The sequence below is a fragment of the Lemur catta genome, chromosome 7 (genome assembly GCF_020740605.2).
Source record: "Lemur catta isolate mLemCat1 chromosome 7, mLemCat1.pri, whole genome shotgun sequence".
NCBI classification, from domain to species: domain Eukaryota; kingdom Metazoa; phylum Chordata; class Mammalia; order Primates; family Lemuridae; genus Lemur; species Lemur catta.
In genome coordinates this window covers 21,751,514-21,769,094 of record NC_059134.1, presented here as the reverse complement: position 1 = coordinate 21,769,094, position 17,581 = coordinate 21,751,514, and the positions used below count along the sequence as shown (strand labels likewise).

General features: G+C 49.5%; 3 protein-coding genes across 5 annotated transcripts in view; all 3 read left to right on the top strand.

Moving 5' to 3' along the window:
* Nucleotides 1–5,175, top strand: part of KMT2A (lysine methyltransferase 2A) — a 79,797-nt gene extending 74,622 nt beyond the window's left edge. For all 3 annotated transcript variants that reach the window (XM_045556364.1, XM_045556365.1, XM_045556366.1), the window contains one exon: nt 237–5,175. In XM_045556364.1, coding sequence (XP_045412320.1) covers nt 237–512 — 276 coding nt within the window. In that variant the 3' untranslated portion in view covers nt 513–5,175. The remainder of the gene's footprint in view (nt 1–236) is intronic.
* Nucleotides 5,176–5,813: 638 nt separating this feature from the next.
* TTC36 (tetratricopeptide repeat domain 36) lies at nt 5,814–10,653 on the top strand. Its single transcript, XM_045556363.1, has 3 exons — nt 5,814–6,087; nt 7,653–7,841; nt 10,317–10,653. Exons 1-3 carry the CDS (start codon nt 5,979–5,981, stop codon nt 10,577–10,579), a joined length of 561 nt encoding a protein of 186 aa, XP_045412319.1. The 5' UTR covers nt 5,814–5,978; the 3' UTR covers nt 10,580–10,653.
* A 95-nt stretch (nt 10,654–10,748) lies between these two features.
* On the top strand, nt 10,749–15,354 carry TMEM25 (transmembrane protein 25). The gene is made up of 8 exons (XM_045556362.1): nt 10,749–11,466; nt 11,730–12,041; nt 12,500–12,790; nt 12,997–13,128; nt 13,408–13,438; nt 13,591–13,691; nt 13,817–13,903; nt 14,061–15,354. The coding sequence occupies exons 1-8, from the start codon at nt 11,187–11,189 to the stop codon at nt 14,132–14,134; spliced, it is 1,308 nt and encodes a 435-aa protein (XP_045412318.1). The 5' UTR covers nt 10,749–11,186; the 3' UTR covers nt 14,135–15,354.
* Nucleotides 15,355–17,581: the final 2,227 nt, after the last annotated feature.

Genomic DNA, 17,581 nt, shown 5'->3' with positions numbered 1-17,581 from the left:
CAGCTGTACAAGTTAATCTTTCCTGTGGAGACATTGAGAAGCCTAATCTAGTGCCTGTAATCTAGGAGCTCCTCATGGAAGTATCTTAAAAGATAGGTGCTGGGAGAAATCTGGAAATTTTACTAGAAGAAATTTTATCAATGGCTATAGGTAACATCAGGAGAAGGTTAGGAAATGTTCTTAAACCTGAGTTTATAAGAAATAATGAGTTTTTCTCCTTTCTCCTCTATGTATAGGGCATTGGTTGCTACATGTTCCGAATTGATGACTCAGAGGTAGTGGATGCCACCATGCATGGAAATGCTGCACGCTTCATCAATCACTCCTGTGAGCCTAACTGCTACTCTCGAGTCATCAATATTGATGGGCAGAAGCACATTGTCATCTTTGCCATGCGTAAGATCTACCGAGGAGAGGAACTCACTTATGACTATAAGTTCCCCATTGAGGATGCCAGCAACAAGCTGCCCTGCAACTGTGGCGCCAAGAAATGCCGGAAGTTCCTAAACTAAAGCTGCTCTTCTCCCCCAGTGTTGGAGTACTAGGACCCAGGGCCATCCAAGCAATGCTGAAGGTCTTTTCCAGCAGCTAGGAGCTCCAGGATTGAGTGGGCACGGTTGAGAGGCCTCTGTGATGGCTGAGCTCCCTTATGTCCTGTATTCACATTATACATGTGATCGTAGTCCTGGAGAGAGAGTTGAGGTCTTGAAGAAAAGATCCATGATTGACTTTCTCCTGGGGCCCCTCAGATTGTTTGCTGTTCATAAGTGGAAATGGGGTCCCTAGCAGACTTGCCTGGAAGGAGCCTATAGAGGGTTAGTTATGTCAGGAGATTGGGCTGAACATCTCCTCAGAGATAAGTTGCCATCCTCACCTTGGCCCTTCCCCAAGCACTATAAGTGAAGGGTCAGGCAAAGCCCCTAATACAGGTTGGTTGGACACCTGACAGTTTGTCAGCCAGGCCCCACCTGTGGCCGTCTGTTGAATAAACAGAGGTCTGGTGGTTTTCCCTATCGTCCCACTTGAGAGTTCACTTCTGGCTGGGAGACAGGATTCCTAGCACCTCTGGTGTCAAAAGGCTGTCTTGGGGTTGTGCCAATTAATTACCAAACATTGACCCTGTGGGCTGTAAGTGGGAGTGTTATCCCCAGGAGCCTTAGCTCAGTCAGTCACCTTTCTTGACAGTAGGAGCGGCTTCCCTCTCCCATTCCTTCTCTTCACTCCTCTTTCTGCCTCTCCCTTGTCCTCCATCCCACTGCTTTCCCATTCTTCCTTCTGGGTGGTAGGGGAGATTGACTCCTTGCTCAAGGACACTCCCTGTTGGGCATAGGATGTGCCTGCAAACGTTCCCTGAGCCTGTAAGCACTCCAGCTGGGGAAGTGGACAGGAGCCATTGGTCACAACCAGACAGAATTTGGAGAAGTTTTCATAAAGCTCCACTGAGAGTTTTAAAGAAATATATGTAGCATGATTTTTTTTAGAAGAGGAAAAAGATTATTTAAATAGGATCTGAATCATGCAACCACCAGAGCATCACAACCAGGATGACCCTTGGGCCCCATTCCTAGGACATGATTACTTTATTTTCCCCTTGTTAAGACATAGGAAGACTTAATTTTTAAACGGTCAATGCCCAGTTGAAGGCAGAACACTAATCAGATTTCAAGGCCCAAAACTTGGGGACTAGACCACCTTGTGTTGAGGGAACTCTGCCACCTGTGCACAATCCATGGATAAAGTAAATTAAATGACACTACTGCCCTGATTACTCCTTAGGATGTGGTCAAAACAGCATCAAATGTTTCTTCTCTTCCTTCCCCGAAGACAGTGTCCTGAACCTGTTAAATTAAGTCATTGGATTTTACTCTGTTCTGTTTACAGTTTACTATTTAAGGTTTTATAAATGTAAATATATTTTGTATATTTTTCTATGAGAAGCACTTCATAGGGAGAAGCACTTATGACAAGGCTATTTTTTAAACCGCGGTATTATCCTAATTTAAAAGAAGATCGGTTTTTAATAATTTTTTATTTTCATAGGATGAAGTTAGAGAAAATATTCAGCTGTACACACAAAGTCTGGTTTTTCCTGCCCAACTTCCCCCTGGAAGGTGTGCTTTTTGTTGTTTAATGTGTAGCTTGTTTGTGCCCTGTTGACATAAATGTTTCCTGAGTTTGCTCTTTGACAATAAATGGAGAAGGAAGGTCCCCCAACTCCACTGGGACACTCCCCTCCTTCCCCTATTGAAGCTCCTCAAAAGGCTATAGTAGTATCTTGACACAACACTTTCTCCTCTTTCCCATACTGTCTCTCTCCTTTCCGGCACTAGCTCCAGAGTGGTGAAAGACAGTAATCTTTTACATTTCCCTCATCTTTCCTACTTCAGAGTTAGCAACCAACAAGTTGAATGGCAACTTGACATTTTCCATCACCATCTGCCTCATAGGTCATTTCCTTTCCTTTCCCTCTGCCCACCAAGTCCTCATACCTGCAAAGAACCCATTGATCACCTTGTGCCCTCTTTTGGGGCAGCCCGTTGAAACTGAAGCACAGTTTGACCACTCACGATAAAGCAGATTTTTCTCTGCCTCTGCCACAAGGTTTCAGAGTAGTGCAGTCCAAGTAGAGGGTGGGGCACCCTTTTGTCGCCGCCGCAAGAAGCCCATTCTTATGGAAGTCTAGCAAAGCAATACGACTCAGCCCAGCACTCTCTGACCCAGGACTCATGGCTCTGCTGTGCCTTCCATCCTGGGCTCCCTTTTCTTCCGTGACCTTAAGAACTTTGTCTGGTGGCTTTGCTGGAACATTATCACTGTTTTCACTGTCATGCAGGGAGCCCAGCACTGTGGCCAGGATGGCAGAGACTTCCTTGTCATCGTGGAGAAGTGCCAGCAAGGGACTGGGGAAAAGCACTCTACCCAGACCTCACCTCCCTCCCTCCTTTTGCCCATGAACAAGATGCAGTGGCCCTAGGGGTTCCACTAGTGTCTGGTTTCCTTTATTATTGCACTGTGTGAGGTTTTTTGGTAAATCCTTGTATTCCTATTTTTTTTTAAGAAAAAAACTTAAGCTGCATTTGTTACTGAAATGATTAATGCACTGATGGGTCATGAATTCACCTTGAGAAAGACCCAAAGGCCAGTCAGGGAGTGGGGAAAACTCAGCTAAATAGACCTAGTTACTGCCCTGCTAGGCCATGCTGTACTGTGAGCCCCCTCCTCGTTCTCTCTACCAACCCCAAACCCTGAGGACAGGGGAGGGACCCACATCTTTCCTTCTCCTGCCAGCTGCAGATGGTTTGCCTTGCCTTTCCTCCCCCTAATTGTCAACCACAGAAATGAGAAATTCCTCTTATAGCTCAGCCTTGAGTCCATTGCCAAAATTTCAGCATACCTGCCAGCAACTTGGGGGATAAGCTAAAGTTTCCCTACTCGAGGGAAAGAAGGCAAAAGTGGCACAGCTATCTCCCAAACACGTCTGAGTTTGTTTTGAAAGTGACTGAGGGAATATCCGCACAAAAATGCAGATTGAGGAATTGTGGTGGGTCATTCCCAAGAATCCCCCAAGGGGCATCCCAAATCCCTAAGGAGTAATAGCTGCAAACCTGGTCAGTTCTCAGTGAGAGCCAGCTCACTTATAGCTTTGCTGCTAGAACCTGTTGTGGCTGCATTTCCTGGTGGCCAGTGACAACTGTGTAACCAGAACAGCTGCATGGCGCTGACCCTTTGGCCGGAACTTGGTCCCTTGGCTCCCTCCTTGGCCACCCACCATCTTTAGCACAGCCCCTCCTGTTTTTAGGCCAATAAGAATTAAGGGGGAAGCCCTGGCAGCTATACGTTTTCAACCAGACCGGGACCTAGCCCACCACCCTGCTCGCCTCTGTCAAACCCCCGGCCAATGCAGTGAGTACCATGCAGCTCCCTTGATTTAAAAAAAAAAAAAAAAAAAAAAAATACAACAACACACACACAAAAAAAAAAAAACAAAAAAAAAATCTTTTAATGAATGTATCTTTCTAAAGGACTGACGTTCAATCAATATCTGAAAATACTAAAGGTCAAAACCTTGTCAGATGTTAACTTTTAAGTTTGATTTGGGATTTTTTTTTTAATAGAAATCAAGTTGTTTTTGTTTTTAAGGAAAAGCGGGTCATTGCAAAGGGCTGGGTGTAATTTTATGTTTCATTTCCTTCATTTTTAAGCAATACAAGGTTATTGAGCAGATGGTTTTGTGCCGTATCATGAATACCAGTCAAGTCTCACACTCTGAAAACTTGCAACTTTTTGTTTGTTTTGGTTTTCAAATAAATATAAATATGATATATATAGGAACTAATATAGTAATGCACCATGTAACAAAGCCTAGTTCAGTCCATGGCTTTTAATTCTCTTAACACTATAGATAAGGATTGTGTTACAGTTGCTAGTAGTGGCAGGAAAACGTCAGGCTAGCATTCCTCTGATTCCCAAAATGGGGGAAAACCCAAACAATAAAGGGATGGTAAAAAAAAGTCTATTCCTAGGATCAGAGAGAAATGCAGAAATGGTGTCACCTGGATTTTTTTCTGCCCATGAATGTTGCCAGTCAGTACCTGTACTCCTTGTTTCTCTATTTTTGGTTATGAATGTTGGGGTTACCACCTGCATTTAGGGGAAAATTGTGTTCTGTGCTTTCCTGGTATCTTGTTCCGAGGTACTCTAGTTCTGTCTTTCAACCAAGAAAATAGAATTGTGGTGTTTCTTTTATTGAACTTTAACAGTCTCTTTAGTAAATACAGGTAGTTGAATAATTGTTTCAAGAGCTCAACAGATGACAAGCTTCTTTTCTAGAAATAAGACATTTCTTGACAACTTTATCATGTATAACAGATCTTTTGTTTTTTTTTTTTTTCCTTGTGTTCTTCCAAGCTTCTGGTTAGACAAAAAGAGAAAAAATAAAAGGAAAATGTGTCTAAAGTCCATCAGTGTTAACTCCCTGTGACAGGGATGAAGGAAAATACTTTAATAGTTCAAAAAATAATAATGCTGAAAGCTCTCTACGAAAGACTGAATGTAAAAGTAAAAAGTGTACATAGTTGTAAAAAAAAAGGAGTTTTTAAACATGTTTATTTTCTATGCACTTTTTTTTATTTAAGTGATAGTTTAATTAATAAACATGTCAAGTTTATTGCTGCACAGGGTTGAGATTCCTTTTGGCCTTGGTGGGTGTGGGAGGAGGGGCGTGGCCTGTGACCTGGTTCAAAGTACCTTCCACAGTCCTTTCTTTTAAGGTGGAGTCACTAAATCATTCCCCCGTAGCCTACCTTTAGGTCCCACTCCACACTGACTCTCTTTTTAATTTTTTTTTTTTAGAGATGGGGTCTCCCTCCATCACGCAGGCTGAAGTGCATAACTCGATCACAGCTCACTGCAGCCTTGAGCTCCTGGGCTCAAGCGACCCTCCTACCTCAGCCTCCCAAGTAGCTGGGACTACAGGTGTGCACAGCTGTGTCCAGCTCACACTGACTGTATTTTCTCCTTTTGCTCATCAATGATGTACATTCAGGAAGGGGTCAAGAGGACAAAGGAACAGTCCTTTTACCTTTTACATATCCCCCCTCTTTTATTCAGGGGAGGTCAAGCAGCAGCTTCTAACAGTTTTTCTCGTGCATAAAATGAAAGCATTTCAGGGAAAAGCTGAACACTTCTTTGCTCTACTCCACCTTAAGGCTGAAACTGGATTTGTTTATTCTGTGGGGGGTGGGAAGTATTGAGAAATAATTGTAAATATTCTGCCAGCCAGGATCACTAACCCTAGGCCCAAGGGGGTTGAGTTTACACTATAGCCAAGGAATGGGAGACACTCCTCTTGAGGGGATGGTCCTCAAACAGAACCTCCTCTTTTTAGATCAACTGCCTGTTGGAGGCTCAGCACCTACCCCCTTTCCTCCCTCTTCTCTCATCCTGAGTCACCTTTTGGGATTTTGGAGTTGAGCACCATGGGGACTCCAAATGATCAGGCAGTGTTGCACGCCATCTTCAACCCTGACACCCCATTTGGAGATGAGTTGGACCTAGGAGAAGCAGAAAAGGAAGAACTAGATGAAGGTGAGCATTTGGCCTGAAGTGTAGTTCTCCACATAGGCTGGCCTGCTGGCCTCCTGAGAGTGGCAGAGGGTGGAGATCTTACAGGCCCCTTGTTCCATGACCCTTGGGTTATGATTGAGATTGGAATCAGGTTGGCTGATCCTTAGTGCACTGATAGGGGTTTAGTGAGAGACATTCTTTCAAGAGGAGAAAGCAATCAGCTCTTACACCTCTGAACTTACCACTTAATTCATTCCATGATCCAAGCTTAATTGTGTCGGGTGATGTTAAACTCTCACATCTGTGTCATAACAGAGACTATCACCCCACCACCACAGAATGGAAGACAGGGCAGGGCAGGGAATGGTGGCTCACTTGAGTCAGTGGTTACAATATAAAAAGCAGAACTAGCAGGTTTTTTGTTTTATTTTGTTTTGTTTTTTAGAGACAAGGTCTTGCTTTATTGCCTGGGCATGAGGGCAGTAGCATGATCATAGTTCACTGCAACCTAAAACTCCTGAGCTCAAGTGATCCTTCTGCCTCAGCCTCCCAAGTAGCTGACACTACAGGCACACACCACCACGCCCAGCTAATTTTTCTACATTTTGTAGAGATGATGTCTCGTACTACTGACCTCAAGTAATTCACCTGCCTTGCCCTCCCAAAGTGCTAGGATTACTGGCATGAGCCACTAGGCTCAGCCTGCATTTATTAAACCTTTTTACAAGCCAAGCACTGAGCTAAGTGGCTTTTCCATTATTCCCTAATGAAGTTTTTAATGCCATTTGTTTCTGCAGGAGTGGAAGACTAAGTCTTAATGAAACTTCAGACTGAAAAACTGAGAGGTACATAAGAAGTGATTTTCATGACTTGTGAATGTCATGGTGGCCTTTGTGTAAAAGGCAGTGTAGTAGAGCAAAATGTGGACAGGCTTAGGAGCCAAAAAGACCTGGGTTCCAATCCAAGCTCTGCAATTTATGGGTTGTGTGACCTTGTGCAAGTTCTTGAACTACAGGTTAAGGAGTTTGGGCTTCATTCTCTTGGCAATGGGGAGCCAACCAAGATCCCTTTCCCAGGTCCCTTTGGAACTTAGGCAGTGCTAGCTCCCAGCCTTGGTGACCTCAGCTCCCACTAACCCCAAACACTGCAACTGATCCCTGCTGTGACCCACACTCAGTCAGCTCTGGCTCAGATCTTTTTTTTTTTTTTGAGACAGAGTCTCACTCTGTTGCCTGGGCTCCTGGGCTCAAGCGATCCTACTGCCTCAGCCTCCCGAGTAGCTGGCACTACAGCCATGTGCCACCATGCCCGGCTAATTTTTTTTATATATATTTTTAGTTGTCCAGCCAATTTCTTTCTATTTTTTTAGTAGAGACAGGGGTCTCGCTCTTGCTGAGGCTGGTCTCGAACTCCTGACCTCGAGCGATCCACCCACCTCAGCCTCCCAGAGTGCTAGGATTACAGGCATGAGCCACCACGCCCAGCCTCTGGCTCAGATCTTGAGATTCCAAAGCCTGAGGTGGCTTTTTTTTTTCTTGCCCTGACTGCACACCTGTCCCCTCCTCCTGGCTCATTCCCTGGCACAGATGGGGTTTTCCCTCAAGCACAGTTGGAGCAGTCCAAGGCCCTGGAGCTGCAAGGGGTGATGGCAGCAGAGGCTGGGGACCTGAGCACAGCCCTGGAGAGGTTTGGCCAAGCCATCTGCCTGTTGCCTGAGAGGGCATCAGCCTACAACAACCGAGCCCAGGCCCGGCGACTTCAGGGAGATGTGGCAGGTAAGGGGAGATGCCCTGGAGCCTCTGCAGAAGTGGCCCCCAGAAGGCACAGACCAGAGATGAAGTGGTTGTGGAACTAGGCTTTGAGGGGTGGGAAGTCACTAAACTCTTCTGGAGCCTGTCTTCTTGCGTATAAAGTATGAGATGTATCATGGGTCCTGCTAATCTCATGGGGCTGTTTGAAAGTCAGAAGAGATTGCATCCCATTCATTCATTTAAGGAACACTTAATGAGAACCTACGATGTGTCAGGCAGTAGGCCAGGTGCTGAGGAGATAAATGGTACACGATTGACAGCTAACTTATATAGCGGTTATTATGTGCCAGGCATTAAGCACTTTACACATAAGCTGTAGTAACACACTTAATTCTCGCAACATCCCTAAAAGATATGCACTATTCTGTTTGCTAGATGAAAAAACCAAAGCATGGAGATGTTAAGTAACTTGTCCACTATCGTACAGCTGGGAAGTGGCAGAGCTGGGATTTGAAGCATGTGGCAGGGCTGCAGAGTGTGTGCTCTTAATCGCCACATGATACTGCTCCTCAAGGAGCTCCCAGTCTTGGGGGTAGAAGAGACACATACACAATACCAGCAAAGCAAGTTTGAGAGGGGTCAGCATGGGACCTCTTCCTGAAGGGCAAGTCTTGAGGGATGAGTAAGAGTTAGCTGGGTGAGTGGGAGGGAGTGGGAGAAGGTAGAGTCTGTGGAGGTCCAGAGGTATGCACAGGTACAGGGAACGTCAGATTTCCAGGCTGGCTGGAGTGGAGGACGAATGGAGAGCTGAGCCCGGAGGAGTAGGCAGAGGTCAGATGGTGAAGACCTTGGGAGTGTTAGGCTGAGATTGGACTTTGTCTTGAAAACACAGGTGATCACTCAAGGATTTTAACAGGGGAGTGACTGGGTCAAACCCGCTGTATTCAGGTTACTCTGGCTAGACTGGGGACAGTGTGACAGAGGGGACCAGGCTGACGGGAAGGTGTAAACTATGGAAGCCTAGTAGGGAACTACTTGTTAGGACCAGTGATGGTGCAGGTGCTCCCAGGGCCAGAAATGCCAGGCTGGGGAGTTTGGACTCCATTCCAGGAACAATGGGGAATCCCTAGAGCCCCCTTTCCAGGCTTGTGTGCCCCAGACCTCTGGGGACAGCCTGAGGCCGAAACTCCAGAGAGGTGCGGAGGTGATTGATTCCTCCAGATCAGCTCCTTCCTCGGAGGGAAACCAAGGAATGCTGCGACCTGAGAGCTTCCCAGCAGCCTGAGTGGGTTTAAGGAACCAAGACACATAAAGACCCAAGACAGGGAAGATCAGCCTTGCTCCAGGACAGTGCTGGAACGCCCCAGGTGCCTTGTCAGGCTCTTTAGGAGACTAGAGAGCCTTAGTGAACTGAAGCAGAGCGGGATGAAAACAGCCTGGGTGGCCTTACAGAAGACACCACCTGGCTGCCTGAGGTTCTGAGGCCTAACCCAAGTATTAATATTTTGTGAGAATAATAAAAATAAAAACGGTGCAGGTCAGCCCTGGCTCCCATGACCCCCTTCCAAGGAATCAGATACAAAATAGTGAAGATCAAGGAGATAATGAGAGACTGAGGAAAGGCAATCAGTCCAGGAAACTGGGGAGGAGCTGTACCACATTTTAACAAGCAATGCAAAAAGCCCTCAAAAGAATGAGAAACTGATTTTATTGTCTTTGCAAGAAATGGTTGTGCAGTTAATTACAATTTTTTTTAATTAAAAAAATTTTTTTTAGAGTCGGGGTGGGGGGGGGGGTCTCGCTTTGTTACCCAGGCTGGACTTGAACTCCTGAGCTCAAGGGATCCTCCCTGAGTGGCTGGGAACTACTGACCCGCCACCGCGCCTGGCGAATATTTCTATTTTTTGTAGCGACATGGTCTCGCCATGTTGCCCAGGCTGGTCTTGAACTCCTGGCCTCAAGCGATCCTCCTGCCTCAGCCTTACCAGTAGTTGGGATTACAAGCCCCAGCCACCGCGCCTGGTTAATTTTTGAACCCTGGGATTGAGTCAGTCACCTGTTACATAGTAGATGATTAATAATTTATGTGCGGATTAGCTACCTAAAGGAGGAAAAAAAAACACAAAACACGTGTGGAATGACTTGCCTGCTACTTGCCTGACAATGGACCAGATTCAAAACAGTCACCATTCACAATCCTCCCGCAACGTTGATGTTTTGGTGGTGGAAAATAATAGGAACCTGTTCCAAGTGGCTGTGCAGCCCGGGGCAAGTCTTCCCAACTCCTCCAGTCTCCGGCTGCATAATGGGATAACAAATCCCTACCTCCAACATCAAATGTCTGCATGTGCAGCAGACGGGCTGTAAATGGCGGTGCCCGGAGCCTCAGGGACCACCAAGGATTGCCGTGATCCGCGCGGCTACAGGTGGCGGGGGGCGAGGGGAGGAGCTCCTGCACCTGCCGCCCAGGGCTGCCGCTGACCGCCTCCCGTCCCGCAGGCGCCCTGGAGGACCTGGAGCGCGCCGTGGAGCTAAGCGGCGGCCGAGGCCGCGCCGCCCGCCAGAGCTTCGTGCAGCGCGGGCTCCTGGCGCGGCTGCAGGGCCGGGACGACGATGCCCGCAGGGACTTCGAGCGGGCGGCGCGGCTGGGCAGCCCCTTCGCGCGGCGCCAGCTGGTGCTGCTCAACCCCTACGCCGCGCTGTGCAACCGCATGCTGGCTGACATGATGGGGCAGCTGCGCGGCCCCCGCAACGGGCGCTGAGCGCCGCTGGGCCTGGGAGCCCGCGGCCGAGGGGGCGGGAGGGGCCCTGAACCAATAAAGCTGCACGGGCCTCACCGACTCGCCTGCTGCTGCGTCGCGCCCACGCGCCCACGCACGGGCAGAAGCGCACTCGGGTGCACGCGGCGTGGGGCCCTGGGGGAGGGCGCGGCGGGCCCGTGGTCGGCCATCGATTGGCCCTGCCTGGCGCAGCCCCCGCCCTTGCAGCGGACTGCGGTGCTCATCAGACCTGAGCAGTTGCTCCGGCTGCGCGCGGGGAGGGAGCCAGGTGAGCCGCCCGGGGGGCGGGGGCAGGAAGCCTCCGCGACCCCACCCCCACCCCTTCCCCTCCCGCCCAAATCCACCTGAGCAACTAGGATAGGGACGGGGCGCAGGGCGACAGATGGGAGGGGGAACGGGGTCGGGGAGAGGAGGGGTGAGGAGGTAGGCGCTCCCTTTGCGGGAGGGGCGCGTGTGGCTCGAGCGTGCGTGTGTGTCTGGGCACGGTGCGGCCGCGCTGGCGCTCGTTGCTTCTGTGTTTCTGCGGGTGTGCACCTGCTTGTCCCCTGGAGTCAGTGGTTGGTTCTGCACCCGCTAGGTGGCCGGGTACATGCTGGGTGGGTCTGTGCCTTTGGGCTTTGCTGTTCGTGTCCATGCCTTCGCCACCGTGGGCTGTCTACATTTGTGTTTCCGTGCATGGTTCTTTTTGTTTCTGGAGAGTAAATTCCTGGAGGAATTGCTAGGCCTGCGTGCCCTCACCTGGCTGACACCGAGGCCCGCCCCCTTCTCTCAGCAGCCTGGGGCCCCGGCCCGGGCCACCATGGCGCTGCCTCCAGGCCCAGCTATCCTCTCGCACACACTGCTGCTCCTGCCAGCCCTCCTGAGCTCAGGTACACCCCTGTTTATTCCTCCACCAAGCACTTCTGGGGTCCAGAGCCTCCTCTCTCCTCTCCTTGCTACACCGTCAGTCGGGACACCCACTCTGGAACCTAGTTCCCCTCGCCCACCTACCCTAGGTCCAGCCAGTCCCTGGTGAGAGAACCCAGGTGCCCTGGCTCTGAGCCTTGTGCCCCTCCGTAATTACTTCATCCTGGTCAGAGAACGGGACCAACCCTCCTCCAGCCCTTCCCAGAGGCCCTCTGCTGTGTTCCAGGTTGGGGGGAGCTGGCGCCACAAATAGATGGTCAGACCTGGGCTGAGCGGGCACTTCGGGAGAATGAGCGCCACGCCTTCACCTGCCGGGTGGCAGGGGGCTCTGGCACCCCCCGATTGGCATGGTACCTGGATGGACAGCTGCAGGAGGCCAGTACCTCGAGATTGCTGAGCGTGGGCGGGGAGGCCTTCTCTGGGGGCACCAGCACCTTTACCATCACTGCCCAGCGGGCCCAGCACGAGCTCAACTGCTCCCTGCAGGACCCGGGCAGTGGCCAGTCAGCCAACGCCTCCGTCATCCTCAATGTGCAATGTGAGTGCCCCTGAGGCGGGCGGGGAGAGATTCTCTGCCTAGGGACTCCCAGAAGCCACCAGGCAGGTGGTTGGCAGGACATTTAATAAACACTTAAGCACTTTGCAAATAACTAATTCACCTTATCCTCACAATAATCCTATGAGGTGATTGCTATTGTTATGCCATTTCACAAATGAGAAAACTGAGGCACAAAGAAGTTAAGCAATATGCCCAAGGTCCTACAGCTGGCAAGACACAGAGCCAGGATTCAAATCCAGATATTTGGGCTCTAGTATTTATACTCTTAATCGCTGGTAAGTGCTGCCTCTCTGGCAGACCCAGCCATCCCATTTCTCAGTGCCCCCTCTGAGGAGGGGTCCAGGCTCCTGGCTCCCACCTAGGTTTGGGTTTGGGAAGAAACGGCCAGAAACATGAGGTGCTGTGGTGAGAGCGTGTTGGCCTCTGCTTTGTACCAGTTAAGCCGGAGATTGCCCAGGTCGGGGCCAAGTACCAGGAAGCTCAGGGCCCAGGCCTCCTGGTTGTCCTGTTTGCCCTGGTGCGTGCCAACCCACCTGCCAATGTCACTTGGATCGACCAGGATGGGCCAGTGACTGTCAACACCTCTGACTTCTTGGTGCTGGATGCCCAGAACTACCCCTGGCTCACCAACCACACTGTGCAGCTGCAGCTCCACAGCCTGGCACACAACCTCTCGGTGGTGGCCACCAATGACGTGGGTGTCACCAGTGCCTCCCTGCCGGCCCCAGGTGAGAATTGCCAGCAACTCACCCAGCAAAGGCTCAGGTGAGCGCAGGAACCAGGGTGCAGAAATGGGAGGACTTGTTGCCCTTTGGGTGGGTCTTGTGGGTGAGTTGTCCCCATCCACCTTGGGCAAGGAGGACAGAGTAGTTCCTACAGCATTTCGGGGTTGAGGCACTACCCACTTGGAACCTAACCAGAAGACAACTTGCAGGGCTCCTGGCTACCCGGGTAGAAGTGCCACTGCTGGGCATTGTTGTAGCTGGAGGGCTTGCCCTGGGCACCCTCGTGGGGTTCAGCACCTTGGTGGCCTGCCTGGTCTGCAGGAAAGAGAAGAAGAGCAAAGGTAGGGCCAGGGGTGTTGGGGGAAGAGGGTGGCTAAGGGAGTGGCAGTGAGGTTGGGGTGGCTGGGCAGAACAGGTCATCTCTCACAAGTGGCAGAGCACTTCCAGGGTGTGGCTGTGGGTAGGACAACATGTGTCCTGGGTAGCAGAGTCAGGCCCTGGGAACCCAGGCTGGGCATTTGAGAGACTTGCCTGAGGGTCCTGGTCTGAAAGGGCAGGGGACGCAGAGCCCCGCGTGGGAGGGCACACTGAGAATCGGTGGCATGGTTTTTTCTCCTCAGGCCCGTCCCGGCGCCCATCTCTGGTCTCTAGGTAACTTCCCGGGGCTGGGTGGACGGACTGAACTGAAACGCAGGATGGGATGTGTGGGAACCCAGGGTTTCTGGTAGGTCTGGAATAGGCCCCAGTGGAAGAACCTGTGCCTGCTGGTGCCAGGGCATATCCCAACCTTTGTCTGCCCATAGTGACTCCAACAACCTGAAACTCAACAACGTGCGCCTGCCACGGGAGAACATGTCCCTCCCATCCAACCTTCAGCTCAACGACCTCACTCCAGATCCCAGAGGTACATCCAGGCCCCTGCTGTTTGCAGGTGCTTCTGAGAAAAAGAGAGATCCTGGTGCTTAGGAGGGGCAAGGCCCCATCGGGCATGCCCCTGTCCTGGGCACAGGCCCCTTTGTCACCCAACAGGGAAATCAGCAGACCAGCAGATGCCTCGGAACAACAGCCGGCCAGAGCTCCTGGACCCGGAGCCTGGCGGCCTCCTCACCAGCCGAGGTACTGGGGAAGGGGCCCGCTGCCCTCCTCCCCTGCTCCCCAGCCCTGTGCATGTGTGAATATGCCAAAGGCCTCTGAGTGCCCAGGGGCAGAGAGGGCTCTCCCACCTTCCAGGAACCAGGGTTACTGAGTCCCCTGTGCCTCTTTGACCCCACAGGCTTCATCCGCCTCCCAATGCTGGGCTACATCTATCGAGTGTCCAGCGTGAGCAGTGATGAGATCTGGCTGTGAGCTGGGGGTGCCCTCTCTGCCCCCAGATACCCTCCAGCTCCTCCTCCAAGGCATCCTCTGCCTAGCTGTGTTGCCAGGGTGAAGAGGCCATGCCACTGCCACTTTTGCTTGCCAGCCTGGCTGGGGTGCCCTCTGTGTCACGCACATGACGTGTTTCACTGGGATCTGACCCACAGGGGCACAGGTATCCTTGGCCAGGCTGCCAGCTGGCCCTAAGCCCCTCTTGCCAACTCAGGTTGGAGGCCTGCATGTGATGACTGGGCCCAGGCAGCTGGGGCTCTTTGGCCAGGTGTGTTCAGACGTCATCCAGCATCCAAGTGTGGCATGGCCTGCTGAATACCCCGCACCTGTGGTCCTTAGCACCTTGTACTATAGGCATGGGGGCATGCGGGCTTGGGGGACAGGGAGGACCCTGCATGGATTTCCTTCCTATGCTATGTAGCTTTTTTCCCTCAGGGAGAATTTAGGACCCTGCTAGCTGTGTAGAACTAAACTGCAGTTTGCACAGGAACCAACCCCTGGCCCAGGGGCACTGGCCAAGCATAAACTAGTCCTTTTTGCTGCATACCTTTCTGCCCTCATCTACCCCTCTGCCCTAACCTCTTGGACATCCTAGGTTATATGTTGGACCTTCTTCACTGGGCACTAGACTCTTCCATTGGCCTGGCCCGTGGCAGTGCCAGTGCCTGGTGTTAGCACAAGCCAGGTAGGAAGAGGGAGATGACAAATCTGGTGGCACCCAGGATGGCGTGTAGCAATGTGTCATTTTCTTACAGTGTTAGCACTTTAAGCACATCCTCTGGGGGAGGGGGTAAGGGACCCAGAGCCCTTCTTGTGTTCCCCAAGTTTGGCCTTCAACAATTCACTGTGAGTGTCCAGAGCCCTTGGGATTGGCGGTTTCGCTCTCAGCACATCTCCTCCACCATGGGGCCCCAGTCCTGACGACCCTCCGCAGGAAGCCACTCTTCCTGCCCCACTAGGTTGATCACAGCAGGCACATCATTTGATAGTGCCGGAAGCTTTAGGAGGACATGTAGAAAGAGGGAGACCACATACCCCACAACGACCTAAGAATGCTTTAAAAAGCAACACGGAAATGATTGGGAATTAATATAGTGCAGAGTATATTTTTCCCTTGTTAAGATCTTGTTTTGTAATTTTTTTCATGTTATTGCCTAGTGCTGAGCACACCATAAATTCAATAAACTTGACTGAATGGATTCACATGTCTCTGCTTCATTTCTTCAAATATGTTTTTTAAATGGAATCTTTAAATCACACAGAGAATATTTAGCAAGCACCACTGAACTCTGACATTACCAAATTTGCTTCAGGTCTTTTATTTTTAAAAATAAATAATATTTCTTTAATTACATTGTTCCCAGTGGCAGGGCTGGCATTTTCTATTTCAGGAGTGCCAGGTGGGGCTCATAGCTATAACCAGCATCTCATTCTCACTTGGTCCATGTCACTTGGCCACCTCTCTGTAAGGTTTTTTGGAGTGGCCGGTGCCAGAGAAAGAAGGACGAGCAGAATTGAAAGGGATAAGTAAAGAGGCTTTATTGGAGTGCTCCCAGGTTGGGGTAATGAGTCCCAAGAGAGGGACCCAGGCAAGCTTCATAGTCCCATGGAGTGGGACCAGAGAAGTCACCCTGCCCAGAAGTCTGGGTGGGCTTATATAAGTTTTTAGGGCTGGGGGATGGGAGTTTCTCCAGAGGGAAGGTTTCGGCAGGAAGAGTGAGGAATTTTTTTGTTTTAGCTTTAGGGCAGGTATTGAGGAATAGGAGGGGCTTCTTCTTTTTTCATTAGGGAAGGGAGGGGTGCCTGCCACCAGCCTTACACTCTCCCCTACTCAGGACTAGGGCTAAGGTATGCTGAGCCCCTATGTCCTGACCAGGAGAATAGAAGATTCAGACTGGGCTGTGATGTTTTTAAAAAAATTTTAATGGAGGAGGTCATGAGAGGAAAAAGCCTAGAAATGGGATGATTTTTTGAGGCCAAATTTATATTATTCTTTTTCTTTTCTTTTCTTTTCTTTTTTTTTTTTTTTTTGAGACACAGCCTCACTCTGTCACCAGGGCTAGAGTGCACTGGTATCATCATAGCTCACTGCAACCTCAGACTCCTGGGCTCAAGCGATCCTCCTGCTTCAGCCTCCCAAGTAGCTGGGACTACAGGCACGTACCACCACACCCAGCTAATTTTTCTATTTTTTGTAAATGCAGGGTTTTGCTATGTTCCTCAGGCTGGTCTTGAACTCAAGCAATCCCCCACCTCAGCCTTCCAGGATGCTAGGAGTACAGGAGTGAGCCACTACACCAGGCCTATATTCTGTTTTTTAGTGGCTTGCATGGCTCTGGGGGTTTCTGGTTCACGTCCTTCCCTCACCCCTCTTTTCCTCAGTATTTTCCTCCATGGGAGTGGTTAAGGCTACATCAGCAACCTAAAAGGGACTTAATTCTGGCTTCTACTGATTTTGCATGTGAACTTGCCACCCTGGAAATTTTAGAAGCCACAGTGCCTCGCTGTCATTTCTATTGACTCTGTCATCCATGCTCCCTCTTTCCTAGGAAAGAACACTACTTTTAACATACTTCAGTCACTTAATCTTTCACCTTTATCCTCCAATATTAGGCAGGTGGCTTGTTACCTTGAACTTGAATGTATAGCAGTAAAACATTTGGGTAGGCACAGCTCAGGTTGCATTTTTCCACCTTGACTATGCTTTACTGAACTCCTCCAGATACAATAGGCTGTTTAATAAGGACTTGTAAAAATAGTTAACTTTATATCAACAGAACAAAGGACAAAAACCATACGATCATTTCAATTGATGCTGAAAAAGTATTTGATAAAATTCAATATCCATTCACGATAAAAACTCTCAAAAAATTGGATATAGAAAGAACATAGTTCAATACAATTAAAGTCATATATGACAGACCCACAGCTAGTATCACACGGAATGGGGAAACATGAAAGCCTTTCCTCTAAGATGTGAAACAAGACATGGATGCCCATTTTCACCACTATTATTCAACACAGTACTGGACGTTCTAGCTATAGCAATCAAGAGAAAAAGGGCATCCAAACTGGAAAGGAAGAAGTCAAATTATCCCTGTTTGCAGATGATATGATCTTATAGCTAGTAATACTGAAAGACTCCACACAAAAAAAAAACTATTAGAACTGATAAACAAATTCAGTAAAGTTGCAAGATATAAAATCAACATACAAAAATCAGTAGCATTTCTGTATGCCAACAGCAAACAATCTGACAAAGAAACCAAGAAAGTAATCCTATTTACAATAGTTACAAATAAAATAAAATATCTAGGAATAAACTTAACCAAAGAAGTGAAAGATCTCTACAAGGAAAACTATAGAACATTGAAGAGGACCCCAAAAAAGGAAAGATATTTCATACTCATGGATTGGAAGAATTAG

What these genes read in the sequence shown, in the direction of transcription:
- TTC36 (XM_045556363.1), top strand. Translation starts at nt 5,979, where the DNA reads ATGGGGACTCCAAATGATCAGGCAGTGTTGCACGCCATCTTCAACCCT. An exon ending in AAAGGAAGAACTAGATGAAG is followed by an intron (nt 6,088 to 7,652) that starts GTGAGCATTTGG and finishes TCCCTGGCACAG; the next exon opens with ATGGGGTTTTCCCTCAAGCA. An exon ending in ACTTCAGGGAGATGTGGCAG is followed by an intron (nt 7,842 to 10,316) that starts GTAAGGGGAGAT and finishes CCCGTCCCGCAG; the next exon opens with GCGCCCTGGAGGACCTGGAG.
- TMEM25 (XM_045556362.1), top strand. Translation starts at nt 11,187, where the DNA reads ATGCTGGGTGGGTCTGTGCCTTTGGGCTTTGCTGTTCGTGTCCATGCC. An exon ending in GCCAGCCCTCCTGAGCTCAG is followed by an intron (nt 11,467 to 11,729) that starts GTACACCCCTGT and finishes GCTGTGTTCCAG; the next exon opens with GTTGGGGGGAGCTGGCGCCA. An exon ending in CGCCCATCTCTGGTCTCTAG is followed by an intron (nt 13,439 to 13,590) that starts GTAACTTCCCGG and finishes GTCTGCCCATAG; the next exon opens with TGACTCCAACAACCTGAAAC.